The sequence below is a fragment of the Alligator mississippiensis genome, chromosome 3 (assembly GCF_030867095.1).
Source record: "Alligator mississippiensis isolate rAllMis1 chromosome 3, rAllMis1, whole genome shotgun sequence".
NCBI classification, from domain to species: domain Eukaryota; kingdom Metazoa; phylum Chordata; order Crocodylia; family Alligatoridae; genus Alligator; species Alligator mississippiensis.
This window is the reverse complement of record NC_081826.1, coordinates 162,824,572-162,838,323: the sequence shown is the minus strand read 5'-3', so window position 1 is coordinate 162,838,323 and position 13,752 is coordinate 162,824,572. Positions and strand designations below refer to the sequence as shown.

The following is a 13,752-nucleotide window of genomic DNA, read 5'->3' as shown; positions in this document are numbered from 1 at the left end:
ATAAACTTCCCTACACCCCACCAAAAAGTATGAGAGAAAAAAGCTAAATTACTGAGATGTTCTTCCAGCATGTGAATTTGATACTGTTAAATGTCTGTTCTATTTCTTTCTTTCTTTATCTAATCCTCTGTTATATTTTAGTCAACAGCTCTGTCCACAGGTCAAAGGAGCAAGTTTTAATCATACTGTATTTCCTTTAGTGAAAACAGATATCCATCTTAATTTAACTCGTTCCTCCCACCCTAACTTGTGAATGAGATCAAACCATTCTATTCAAATGCATAATCCATCAAATAGCAATCTGTAACCCGATAGATTGTTCTTTAACTGCTTAAATATATAATTGTGTTTTGTACTTCATGGTTAAATGTAGCTAGTCCTCCAAATTCACCCTCTCTCTCCTCTGCTTCCCAGCCCTGGCAGAAGTGTAGAGGATCATAACGCTGCTGATCTTTGAAACACTATCTCAGGACCATTAACTCAAACTCAAACTTAGTCTTTTTCCCTGTAAAATCACTACTCGCATCTACTCAGCAAGGAAAGAGTTACTTTCTCAATATCCTGTTACCCAATACATTTCTTCTTCCTGTGCTGAAACCCTCCTCTTTTTGCTACTTGCCCTTTTGTTTCCTGCTTTTCTCCTGTTCAAGTGAGGGCAGGGAGGGAATTGGACTATGGAAAAGAGGAGGGAGAAGATTGAAAGGAGGTTGGACAAATAGGAGGAGTTTGTCTGCTAGTCCCAACAGCGTTTTTCCCTTTAGCTCAGAAGCAGCCTTACAACCCTCTCTGGTTTCAGAGAAATAGGGACTCCTCAGGTACGTAGGGCGTTCCTGACACTGCAGAGCTACCCCTAGCCTGCTGTGACTACAGCTTTACAGGGGATGCTGTGGGGAGGAGGAGTTGCTTTAACTTGTAATTAGACCAAATCAGACTTAGAGATTTTGAACATAGGAGTCAGAGTTGTTTGTGAAGTGTGGAGGGCAAAGGTAAGAACTGGATGCCAGGTCTGCTGCAGCAGGGTGTGGATGGCCAGATTTGTGAGAGGCATTCAGGGGTCTAATGATCAAGAAGTTTTCAGAGTGGGATTTTCTAAGGTGCCCAGGAGCCAAAACATGTGCTGAAATCAATGCTAGCTTTACCTCTGGTTCCATGTCAAATTTAGAAACTTGTCCCTTTCTTGGCAGGGGGCCAGTGCTCCTCTGCTGCCTCTAAGGACAGATGAGGAAGGGGGTGAAAGGTGCTAGGAACACACTGTGATTAGAAAGAGAGAAGGGACATGGGAACCTGTCTTGTTCTGGAGTGTGTATGTGTGCGTGTGCATGATCCGTGTATGGATTTGTGTGATCAAATGGGCCTAGTACATACAGTCCAAAAGTCCAAGGCTGAATTGATTCAATCTTCACAGGTTAGTCTATGCTGCGTAGATTGAATCAATAAGCAAGTGAACAGACATTCACTTTTGATTCCAGAAATGCCAGGCTAGATGCTGGGGGGTGCTAGAGCACACTTCCCTGCTCAGCTGGGGCAGACAGCCTGGGCCAAGGCTAGCCTGCCCATCCTGTGAGGAGGAGGGGTTTGTGAGGGAGGTGCAAAGCATCCCAGGATGCTGGGGGACTGAGTTAACTTGAATGTGGATGGGTTCTGGGACAGAAGTTCTATTAACCAATTTAAGCTCAATTAGTTCAGTCTGATAGTACATCCATCCTCATTTATCTTAAACCAGTTTTGGCCATTTTGCAAGTGGTTTATGTGCACTGAACTTCTGTTGTGTTACAGATTTGAACTGGTTTCCAATCACACCAGTTGATGTGCAATTTCTGTCCCTAGCCATCAATCAAATACACCCCGTAGGACTGTGGCTGTATCAGTGTGACAAAGAATGTTCTAAAGAAAGCCCGGTGCTGGCTTTGGGCACCAGCAGTCAATCTAGGTTGCCAAAATTGGTGCAATGCACTAGAACATTGTGGCAGGAACTACCATTCCCAGCAGGTTACCGGGGGGAAAGAGGAAGGAAGTAGAAGGGGAGCCAGAATTGCACATAGAGAAACAGCTCAGAGAGGAGAGCGGAAGAGAGGGAGAGAAGCAGGAGCCAGCAAGACTGCATGCTGAGACTCAGGAGCTGCAGCAGGGCTCAGATGAGATCGGGTACACATCAACTGACTGTTTTGTGAGACTAAAGCCTGATTTGAGAGCCCCCTGCCCCAACCCCCCGCCCAGAGTTAAGGTTTCTTCAGTGTATTGCTTCACATTGTTAATGTCTCTATTTGTTATCTGGCTATCTGTCCCTGAAGGGTTTTATTACTAAGTAAATGCTATTGTCTGTTGTGTATATCGTCTGTTATGCATATTCTGAGTACATGTACCTCGAGCATATTCTGAGCACATGTACCTTGAGCTGCTCTCTGCCTCAATGTTTGCTATTCCCAATCTCCTTAGCCTGTTGGCCTGTGACCCTATCCTCCCCCGATTCCCCCATATAAATCTGAGAACCGTCCTTCTGGCTTTGTGCCATTTCCAGGGTTCAGTACATAGGAAACTCCCAGCTTTTCTAGGATTGAGCATGGATATCGAGGTAGGAGCAGCTTTGGTGCTAACCCTGGTTCTGCAGCATGGCTTTGGTTGAGTCACGTAAGTTTTCTATTCTTCGTGCGCTGCATATTGAACTAGAAATGCTAATGCTGGCACTAAATGTGCAGTTGGAACATAAGAAAAACTTAACAGGTTATAGTTAGCGCTTGCAGGCATTAGTGCATCTCCTGTGAGTTGGCCTGGAGGATGTAACAAACATTAAAGTGCCCCTTGTAAACCAGTGCCTCCTGCAGTGGCATAAATAGCCCCTAGTGATAGCGCTGTCTGTCACAAGAGTGCCAAGGCTGAATGCATGAATGTTTGTAAAGGGGGCCTTGGAAGGAAGATGTGATGGGAGCGTTTTGCCCCAGGAGCTCGCTTTAATATATGGAACCTGCCTTAGTGGGTCTGTCCATGAACAACACAAACATTTAATAAAAACAAAGGTGTCAGTGAGCAGTTAACATTCAGTTGTGAAAGAGCCCAAATAGGAACTCTGACTTTGTGTGTAAAAGCTGTTGATAGAGCACCAGTCCCTGAATTGTTTAGGTGCAGCACTATTAAAGGAGGTATAATTAGCCCTACTCAGTAAACTCTCAATCACTTTTGCTCTAAGCCATGGGGAAATTTAGCACTTACAACTCCAGAGGCTCTCCTGTTACATAGTAGTGGCAGTAAAAACTTTCCAAGGAGGGAACTGGCAGATGAGCCCCTGGTGCTATCAGTAAATATTCCCTCTGGCCTGCAAAACTCCCCAGCCCCCACAGTCATCTGTGCTGCTGTGTCTGTCATGAGTTTCTCCAAGGTGCTAGTTCCCATTAGGCCTCTGATTCAATGCTGCCTCTATGTTGGCTGCTCATAGACTCATAGATATTAGGGTTAGAAGGGACCTATTAGATCATCGAGTCTGACCCCATGACCAAGGCAGGAAAAAGCACCGGGGTCATAGTTCATAGTTTCATAGTTGGTAGGGTTGGAAGGGACCTGAGCAGATCATCAAGTCCGATCCCCTGCCATGGGCAGGAAAGAATGCTGGGGTCAAACAACCCCGGCTAGTTGATTATCTAGCTTCCTTTTGAAGACTCCCAGGGTAGGAGCCAGCACCACTTCCCTTGGAAGTTGGTTCCAGATCCTAGCCGCCCTGACTGTGAAGTAGTGCCTTCTGATATCTAGCCTGAATCTACTCTCTGTCAACTTATGGCCATTACTCCTCGTTACTCCCGGTAGTGCTCGGGGGAACAGGAACTCTCCCATTGCCTGCTGGTCTCCCTTGGCCAGCTTATGGACGGCCACCAGATCCTCTATCAGCCTTCTCTTGTGAAGGCTGAACAGGTTCAGGTCCCATAGCCTCTGCTTGTAGGGCCTGCCTTGCTGCCCCCTGATCATGCGAGTGGCCCTCCTCTGGACCCTCTTGATGCTGTCCACATCCCTCCTGAAGTGTGGCGCCCACAACTGGACACAGTACTCCAACTGTGGTCTGACCAGTGTCACATAGAGGGGGAGGATCAACTCCTTGGACCTGCTCGTGACGCATCTGTGGATGTATGACAAGGTGCAGTTAGCTTTCCTGACCGCGTCCCCACATTGGCGGCCCGTGTTCATCTTGGACTCTATAATGACTCCAAGATCCTTTTCTGCCTCTGTGCTGACGAGAAGGGAGTTCCCCAGCCTGTAGGTATGCTGCTGGTTCTTTCTCCCCAGATGCAGCACCTTGCACTTGTCAGTATTGAATCCCATCTTGTTCTCATCTGCCCACCCCTGTAACCTGTCCAGATCCAATTGCAGCCTGTCCCTCCCTTCTAGTGTGCCCACTTCTCGCCACATTTTAGTGTCATCTGCAAATTTGAACAAGGTGCTTTTCACCCCCTCATCCAAATCGCTGATGAAGATGTTGAACAGTGCGGGCCCGAGGACCGAGCCCTGGGGGACCCCGCTGCCCACATCCTTCCAGGTCGAAAATGACCTGCCCACCACCACTCTCTGGGTGCAACCCTCCAGCCAACTGGCGACCCATCTGACTATGTAGGCAGTGACATCACAATCTCCTAATTTTTTAACGAGAATGGGGTGAGAGACAGTGTCGAAGTGACAAAAGTGCAGAAAGTGCAGAAAGATTACGTTCACCATGACACCTGTGTCCAACGATTTTGTGACCTGGTCGTAGAAGGCCACCAAGTTGGTCTGACAGGACCTGCCTCGAATGGACCCATGTTGGTTGCCCCTAAGCGTACACTCCCTGCTTGCCCCTCACAGATGTGCACTTGGATCATTTTCTCACAGAGCTTCCCCAGGACCGAGGTAGATAATTTTCTCAAAGAGCTTCCCCAGGACCCAGGCCTATAATTTCCTGGGTCCTCCTTCCTCCCTTTTTTGAACCCCAGCCAGGTACTTGTCCAGTCTCCTCTTATAGACCCCCAAACACATCCCATTGCAGAGTGTCTGCAGGCAGCATCTCTCTGGGGTGGGAGGTCAGCATGTACCCCACCTGCACCTCAGAGGCTGCTATTGCAACAGCCTAGTGTGTAGGGAATGGGTGACTGGGGGATTGCACTGCCCTTCTGTAAGTGCCTGGGCCTGGAATGAGCCTACGCCCAGCTACAGACAAAGTCTGGGCCTTACTCAGCACTGACCTAACCACCACTGGTGCTCTCTATGTTCCTGTTTCCCTGGGTTCAGAGCTGCTTTCTGCCTTTGCTTCCCCTCCACCACCACCTTGGGCTTCCCAAAAACTGAAGTAGGCCCATGCCAAGATCATCCCAACAGCCAGAGCCTGGCTGAGGCCACATTGCTTCTCCAGGCCATTTGCCCGTCCTGTGTGCTACCAGCATCCCAGGATCATGGTTGGGCTGGCTGCCTATGGGCTGTGGTAGCCTCCCTGGTCACCGTAACTTCAGCCAGAGGCTGAGCGCCTTGGATCTCCCATATATATCAGGTGCCAAAAGCAAGGTGTTGCTGATGCCTCCCCTGGGCTTGTGCCTGCAGCACTGGTAGATGCTGTCTCAGGCAGTTCCCTGCCAGTCTGTCCTGAACTGCCCACCTCGGGGGAAGAGGAATGGCCTCTGGGTGCACCCAGTCTTTCCCTCTATCACTGGCAGAGTGAAGGACTCAGGAGCAGCCCCAGGGCCCACGGTGACTGTTGCTCGCTCAGCATGCCTCTTCCCAGCCATTTGGAGAGGATCGTCTTTAGCTTGGTCCTGTCAGGATGTAGCCAAGTGTGCTCCAGGCAGATGGTTGGACAGCCTTGATATGTGAGTCCCAAGTGGCCTGTATAGCTGCTGTGTGTGTCATGAGAGCCTTGGGTGAGCAGAGCACCCCCTGGAGCAGAGCAGTGGAGGCTGTTGGTGGGGGCAGGGGTAGTAACACCTTCTCTTGCTGCAGTGCCCTGCCCCTATTCCTCTTTCTGCAGCCATGGATCCCTGTCTCCATTCTGATACACCAGGAATCAAACTCTATCAGGTGCATCGGCAGGGCATGTGGAACAGAGCCACAGACCGGGGGCTAGGTGCTTATTCTGTGGCACACCTGTTAAAAAGGTTGGCCAGCACTGTCCTAAGATAGGAACATACTTGTGAGTCTACTGTGCAACAGGGTGTTGCAATTCTACCACCTTTTACCAGATGGAGGACTAGATCATCTGACCTAAGGCACTTGTCTCACTGTCTCACAGTTCAGTACATTGTAGTTCAATTGTTTAGTGTTCCCAATTTCACTTTCTTTGTCTCCTCTCTCTTTGTTATTCCTACTAGAGCTCTGCTTTGGCAATGGCCAAGCTCACAGTCACCCCAAGGACATCCCTTGTTGATGAACCAGTGAAAATCCATGTCTCTGGCTTGGCTCCCTCCGAGCTGGTGACCCTCCAGGCCTCTTTGACAGATGATAAGGGGGTGCTCTTCCAGTCCAGAGCTTTCTACAGGTCTGATGAGGCTGGCGAGGTCGACCTGGAACACACAGCTGCCCTGGGAGGAGATTATGCTGGCGTGCGCCCCATGGGTCTCTTCCAGTTCTTGAAACCGGAAAAGATGTTTCATAGGTTGATGAAAAGAGATGTGATGCAGAGTCCATTCCACGTGCGCCTGGATTTGTTCAGCTCATTCCACTTGGTTTCCACACCCCATGATCAACCTGTGACAAGCCGGACTGTGGAAAGATGGTATGTGGCACCGGGAGTCCAACGAATCCTGATCAGGGACGGCAGAGTGCGTGGGGCCCTCTTCCTCCCACCAGGTGAAAGACCTCCATCTCAATTCTAGAGCTTGCCTTATGTAGTGATTTATTCCACCAGCAGTGATTTTTTTATTTATTTATTCAGGAATGGTCTATCCCCTGATCATAAGCTTCCCCAGTGTGGTTGTTATGCCAAGATATTTGCCAAATGGCTCCTCCAATGGACTCCTAAAGAGCAGATTGACCACAAGCAGCTTCCTGTGAATGTTCCAAACCTGATCTATGCTGACCAGTTATGGGTCTCATGGGGTAGTGTTGTTGCTTGACTAAATAACAACACACTAGATAAGTGTGTCTTTTGGGATGCAGTTTCCACTGAGAGTGCTTCTGTCGCTGTTCTCAAAATTCCTTTTGGGTAATATCAGCCAGTGTTTGAATAAAGTTCTCAGTGCTCACAAATTAACCTGCCAGTAAACTCCAGAAGCTATGATAAAAACAACACAGACTTATGCACACATGCCAGGACTGCAAACTTACACAGATCAGAGTCTATTTGTTCAAAACCCCAAGAAACTCCTCACAGACTTTCCTTGCTGTTTTCACTCAATTGCCCTCTTTTATCTCATTTCAATTCTATATAACTGGATTACACTGGAGAGCTGGATATGTTCTCCCTTCTGTCCTGTGCCTCTTTCTCTATCTTATGTTTCTGAGGGTGGTACAAACTGAGAATAGCTGTGCACATTGTAGTGACAACCTCTCTGTCTGCAAACAGCCATGAAACTGTTGGTGGTTTTTCCATACAGAGAGTATAACTGTTTGAACTGTTTGAACAGTGGCTTAGATAAGTGTGTGTGTGCAAGCGCATGTTTTAGCATTGTGAAGCACCAGGATGAAAGTGATGGTGTAGAGCAGTATGCTTTTGGGTTTCAAGGCTGGAGGGTCTGTAAGACATTAGAAGTTACGAAGTTTTATGATAGGGTAGGAGCTCCCTGTTTGTCCATGGCTGACTACTCAACTTGTGTTCCTTTAGACATAAAGGCATTTTGGAAGATGGGATTATGTGATTGGAGGTGGATTAAAGCAAGTGATGTAAATAGGGAAACAGGATGAAGTTTGGAGAGCTTATTGGCCAAGGTCAGCAGATGCAGGAAAAAACAGCATTTGAAAAACCAAAGATGACCAGGTGGTAACACAGACTCCATTCACTGCACTTTATCTGTGGACAAACAGGGAATCTCTTAGACTACAGTTTCACTATTTAATTAAAGAAACTGTTTGGAAATTCAGTCATGCACATTGCCATGCTCTAACCCTGAATATCTTCATTTGGATCATGATGGAGCCATTGAATGAATGTGTAACATGGAACTAAATTTCAACTGGGCTGGGTTCTGCTTCACAATAGCAGGCTGGGGTTTATCCTGGGTTTTCTAGGTGACTTGTCTGATACTGTTTCAGGTAGATACAAGAATTTTGCTCCAGTCTTGGGAAACAGCTGCATGGTGTAAAAACAAAAAAAGTGGAGTCCTGTGGATATGAACAAATCGAGGATTTTGAAAAGGGGGGTGCAGGTGATGTGGTGCATTATCACGTGTAACAATACATTTTTCTCCAGTTAAAAAAATAAACTAGAAACTTTACTAGTATGCTAGGAGCCAAGGGCTATATTATTTGGTTTAAAATCAAATAATTTTAACTTTATTGGAATGTGCATTAATCTGCTATATCTTTATATAACTTTATTGGAATGTGCATGAATCTGCTATTTCACATATTATGGATAAAACCCAAAACAAGCTAGGCAACAAATAATCAAAAGATGTTGTTTCATTACTTTGCTAGTCATTAGAATTAAATGTAATCTCTCTTTCCAGTTCGTAAAAAAAAATCTAGCCTTCTTGAGGATCTTGACAGTGCATCTAGTGCTTCACTGAAAGTTTTTCCCTTACCTGAGTTAATGTTCATCTGAGTTAATATTTTCCACACCAGAGTTAATGTTTTTAGCTAGAGTTAGAAAGTCTGCAGGCCTGAAAAATAGGAACTACGTTACCAAAAGCAGCTAGCAGACAGCAGAATTACAGAAGAAAGGGTGCATTGATTAGTAGAGCATCCAAATCGTTAAAAAGGTGAGAGGGTCGTTAACACCTGTGGAATGAAGAATTAAGAAGGAATCAGGTAGATTATAATGAGCCATGAAGTCAGGTGACTCCCTCACTCCTGCCTGAATACAAATGCTGCTGCCACTGCCAGGCAGTTGGTTTTAAATTCTGGGTGGATCAGGAATCAAAGAGGGCTGCGACTGTACCACTGCACTTCCCCACCCCCTGATCTGCCCCTGCCTGTGGAGCTGTAAGGTATTAGGAAGGACTCCCAGCTTAGCCAGAATCATTCATTTTTTGCTTCCCTGGTTTCTTGTTCATCTCCTTAGGAGAAGGTCCTTTCCCAGGGCTGATTGACCTGTTCGGCGGTGTGCGTGGACTTATTGAATTTCGAGCCAGTCTTCTCGCCAGTCGTGGTTTTGCTGCGCTTGCCCTAGCGTACTTTGGTTATGAAGACCTGCCTGAGATTCTAGCTGAGGTGGATCTGGAATACTTTGAGGAAGCCATCAACGTCCTTTTGAAACACCCCAAGGTACATTCCATTCGCAGATAAGCTCATCCTCATTTCCCCCTAGCCCAACCACTGCTGGACACAGCCAACAGGCCTTGGAAGACTGTGGTAACTATATGGACCTTCACACATTCCCTGCAGTCAGCAACAGGCTAGTCCACACTTATACCTAGAAGGGCAAGGACTGTGTACAGCCCTTTATTCTCCTTCTGCTGAGTTTGATCTTTGAGAGATGCCATCTTCTCTATGACCTTCTCCACAGATGACTGTGTTCTATACCCCACACAGCATTGCCTGTTAAGAGCTGGAAAAAAGACTACAGAGCTCATGATTTGACTCTTCTGGCAATACAGATTAGAACTTGTGAACAAATAAAGAAATAGGTCGAGCCAGTCATCAAAGCCTGTGTGGCACATTTGCAGCAGATGTGTGAGTGTCTGGGGGGAAGTGAGAGGGGATGGGGCAGGGAATTAAGTCCCAATGTAACTATGATAGTCACATGCAGGGAGTGAATTCAGTGTTCTGAAGGTATATTTTGAAAGGTGGATGCTTGTGAATAATATTCATAATTGCATGAACCTATGTTGACTGCATGAATGCCTCAGATACATGTGTAAAAACTGGCCACTACACATTCCTAATGACCTGCCCAGCCTGTAGGTGCAATCTTGATTATGTGTTGCATAATTCAGGGGTGCATACCTCTTCTTTCCAGCCTAGACCATCAGATGCTTATCTACTTTTACCATAATTTTGCAAGTGAAGATACAGGTACCTGGCTTATTGTCACACTATATACGTGTTTAGGTGGTACACCACTGGTACGCATCACTGTCATTGGTACACCACTTGAATCCCATATTCAGATTCTTGGCAGGGAGAATGAATTCCCTGACAGACTGTGCATTCATGCCATGCTCAACCCATTTCTCTCTGCTGTGTTTCCAGGTGGAGGGAACAGGGATTGGCTTGGTCTCAGTATGCAAAGGTGCTGAGATTGCACTGGCCATGGCATCATTCCTTCCCAAGATCAAAGCTGTAGTTTGCATTAATGGGACCAGTGCCCTCAATGGGACGTCACTTCGCTACCGGAATCTACACATCAATCCAATCCCTTACAAATTGGAGCACTTACGGTATAGGTCCATGGGACAGCTGGACATCTATGACACAGTTGAGGTCATACGCACAGAGATAAGTCAGGGGAGCATCCTACCTATAGAAAAAGCTGAAGCCAACATCCTCTTCATTGTGGGAGAAAATGACAGGAACTACAACAGCAAAGCATTTGCTGAGGAAGCGATGGAGAGAATGAGGAGGCATGGGAAGAAGAACTACAGCATGCTTTGTTATCCAGGTGCTGGACACCTGATTGAGCCCCCAGGGTCACCATTCTGCTACCACTCATGGGTCTCCATGTTTGCCTGTGTTGTTGTATGGGGAGGAGAAGCCCAGTCCCATGTTGCAGCACAGGAGCATTCTTGGAAGGAGATCCAGAAATTCCTTTGGCAGCACCTTCACCCAGGTGTAAGCAGCAAGCTCTGAATACTGGGAGGCATGGACCAAGGAATGTCTGTGCCCATCCCTTCCAGGCACCCAATTAATAAATACTAGAAATGTGTTGCCAGTTGGGAGTTCTTCATTGAAATGGAGATTCACTACAACAGGGGTCAAATAAAGGTATTTCCAGACCCTTCACACTTATATCTTATTTTACAGAGTGGTGGCTAATACCAAGGGAGGTGCGGGGACTGAAAAAACCTTAGCAAGGCTGATTGCATCTAATAGAGAAGCAGATGAGTGTATAGGTCTCATTCCACACTCACCACATTTTGGACTTTCATAAAAGTCCAGTGGTTCAACTAGTTTTGCAGTCCTCTACAAAAGTTTTGCAAGGCTCCAGACCTATTAGAAAAGGGGTATGTGTAACAGAAAGCCATGGGTGCAGCTTGGACCTGGCTGCCCCGGGAGCCCCAGGACTGCTTCCCGCAGCCTGTCCTGCCCTGCCCGAGGTCAGAGCCAGGAGCCACACACCCCCAGGCAGTGACTCCTGCCCCCATGCAGCCACTGCCACCCCCTCCACATGCGACTGCCGTCACCATCCCCCCCACGTCCAGCTGGAAACTTGTGCCTCACGTAACTGGCACAGCCACACTTTTAGCTTACCAGCACCACCCATTTTTCAGTTCAATTCCCTGTTAACTGGCACGAGTGGGGAAAAGGCCATTCTCTACTTGTGCCAATTAACAGGGATTTGAACTGAAAAATGGGTGTAAATCAGTAAAAACTGAATTACTTAAAAAAATCAGGGAATTTATCAGTGAAAATTGGTAAAAACAGAATGTGGAACACTAGGAATACCTAATAGAGAAACCATTTGTCCAACGCAGTTTAACACTCACGGGTTTTCTCCCTCTTCTTACATTGATTAACTGGACTTGCATTCAACAGTGGCTCATGTCCTTTCTTGCATCCATAACAAACCCTTTTTGAAATGAACACTGCACAAGCTGAAAGTTAACAGCCCAAGTCTTGCTAGGAGGGTGCTAGATGAAGTCTGGGATGGCCTTGGAAGTACTCAGCAGGCTAACTTCTCCCAATTGTCTGCCTTTCCAAAAAAAAGCTTAGGGCATCTTCCCATAAGAGTCAAAATATCATAGAAACACAATAGCACAGTAACATAAGAAGATGCAACAAAATTAAGCTCCCACTCCCCCCAAATTCAAAATCAAGCCACCCCAACCTGCCATACCTCTGGCAATGAAGGCTTCCCCACCGTCCACCCACCCTCCCTTCTCAACCCACGTTTACCTAAGCTGGAAAAGAAAACGATTTTCCCCTTCCAACCTCTTATTACCTTCCACTCCTACCTACACCCATGCGCCTGGCTCAAACCCAGCCCCTCCTTCCCTTTCTATCTGTTCCACATCCATATCTCCCATGCTCATTGGGTACATGAACATCCTCAAATCTGTGTATCCACCTACTGTCCCTTGCCAAAGAAACAGAGCATTCAAAACACAACAATAATTACAAAAAGATCATGATCACCTCTCCTTTCCCATCTCTGTTTCTATCCCTGCCAAAGGGCATCCTTGAGTGTCATCTGTCTGAGGCAGCCCGCAGTCCTTTTTGAGGACCCCTGCATGGCTTGGCTCAGTCCATTTGTTGTGGCCATGCAATATGCCTGGAGCTCAGCATCTCAGTCACTGGAACAGGGAGGCAGTGGCTTTTAGTAGCCCCTACCAAGTTGGGGAGTATATGGAGGTCCTGAGGGACCAGACAGACATGAGGGCCTGAGGCAATTTGGCTTCTCTCCACACACACCCTTCATGGCATGGCAGGCCTTGGGCATGGTGGCTAGCTTCTCAGCCAACTAGTCATCTCCCTCTCACCCAAGAACTAACCTTGGATCAGAAATGTATTCTAATCCATAGTGCCCAGAGAGCATAGTGTTGTTCTAATGACATGCCAATGCTTCAAGAGAAAGCAAAAAAACCCTGGAAATTGGTCCTATTTCAGAAGGAGAAAAAATTCCTTCCTTGCCCCAAGTATCAATAAGCAAAATCCCTGCAACTTGGCATTACCAACACCTTCCACTACACAAGGGCTACCTTAATGTCCTAAGCTGAGAACGGCAAACACAGTGTAAGGTCCTTGTCTTTTCAACACTTCTGACCAGAACTGTACACACTTCCAACTTTGTGCAGTGGTCTTAGTTCTTCCTGGCTTCTACTGCCTGAACCTTGGAGTCTAGCTAGCTGTTATGAGGTTCTTTCATCCTGGGTCTGCTACAAAATATGTATGTTTATGTCCAGATTTAGTTCTTGCCCATTTTGTGTATATGGGTTTCTTTTGGTTCCAGCTGATCCTTTTTGGAATAGGCTGGGTAAAGCTGCCCTACTTTGAGATCTCCCTCTGAGTCACAAGAGGAAGGCAGAAGTTAGAGATGAAACCTGGGCTGGAGTTTTTTCCTGCAAACTGCCCTCCAGATCACCTTCCAGATGGGCATTAGGATCCACTGGAGCAGGAGTGGGCAAAATGGCCCAACTGGCCAGCAGCCAGACTCCATTTCCCAGCAGCCCTTGCCCTCATGGCTTGAGCCGGTCTCCATGGAGACCCCAGCTGCACCTAAGCCAGAAAGCTCAAGTTGGGGTTGCCACAGTCTTAGACATGCCGGTAGTGCACACAGCAGAACAGGGCAGGGGGCTGCTCTGAAGCTGCTGGGATCTTGTGATGGGGGCAGCCTGCTCCAGAGCCAGGGAAGAGCCACGATCTGCAGCCTGCACACTATGGGCATAGATTCATAGATTCTAGGGTCAGAAGGGACCTCAATAGATCATCGAGTCCGACCCCCTGCATAGGCAGGAAAGAGTGCTGGGTCTAGATGACCCCAGCCAGATGCCT

The 13,752-nt window shown here is 47.2% G+C and overlaps 1 protein-coding gene across 2 annotated transcripts; it reads left to right on the top strand.

The window, feature by feature from the left end:
* Positions 1-664: 664 nt before the first annotated feature.
* On the top strand, positions 665-11,043 carry BAAT (bile acid-CoA:amino acid N-acyltransferase). 2 transcript variants are annotated; one of them, XM_019490655.2, is made up of 4 exons: positions 665-815; positions 6,315-6,792; positions 9,164-9,366; positions 10,294-11,043. In XM_019490655.2, exons 2-4 carry the CDS (start codon positions 6,330-6,332, stop codon positions 10,888-10,890), a joined length of 1,263 nt encoding a protein of 420 aa, XP_019346200.2. In that variant the 5' UTR covers positions 665-815; positions 6,315-6,329; the 3' UTR covers positions 10,891-11,043. The 2 variants fall into 2 exon arrangements, with proteins under 2 accessions (XP_019346200.2, XP_059580593.1); XM_059724610.1 differs by lacking the exon at positions 665-815 and adding an exon at positions 1,710-2,145.
* Positions 11,044-13,752: the final 2,709 nt, after the last annotated feature.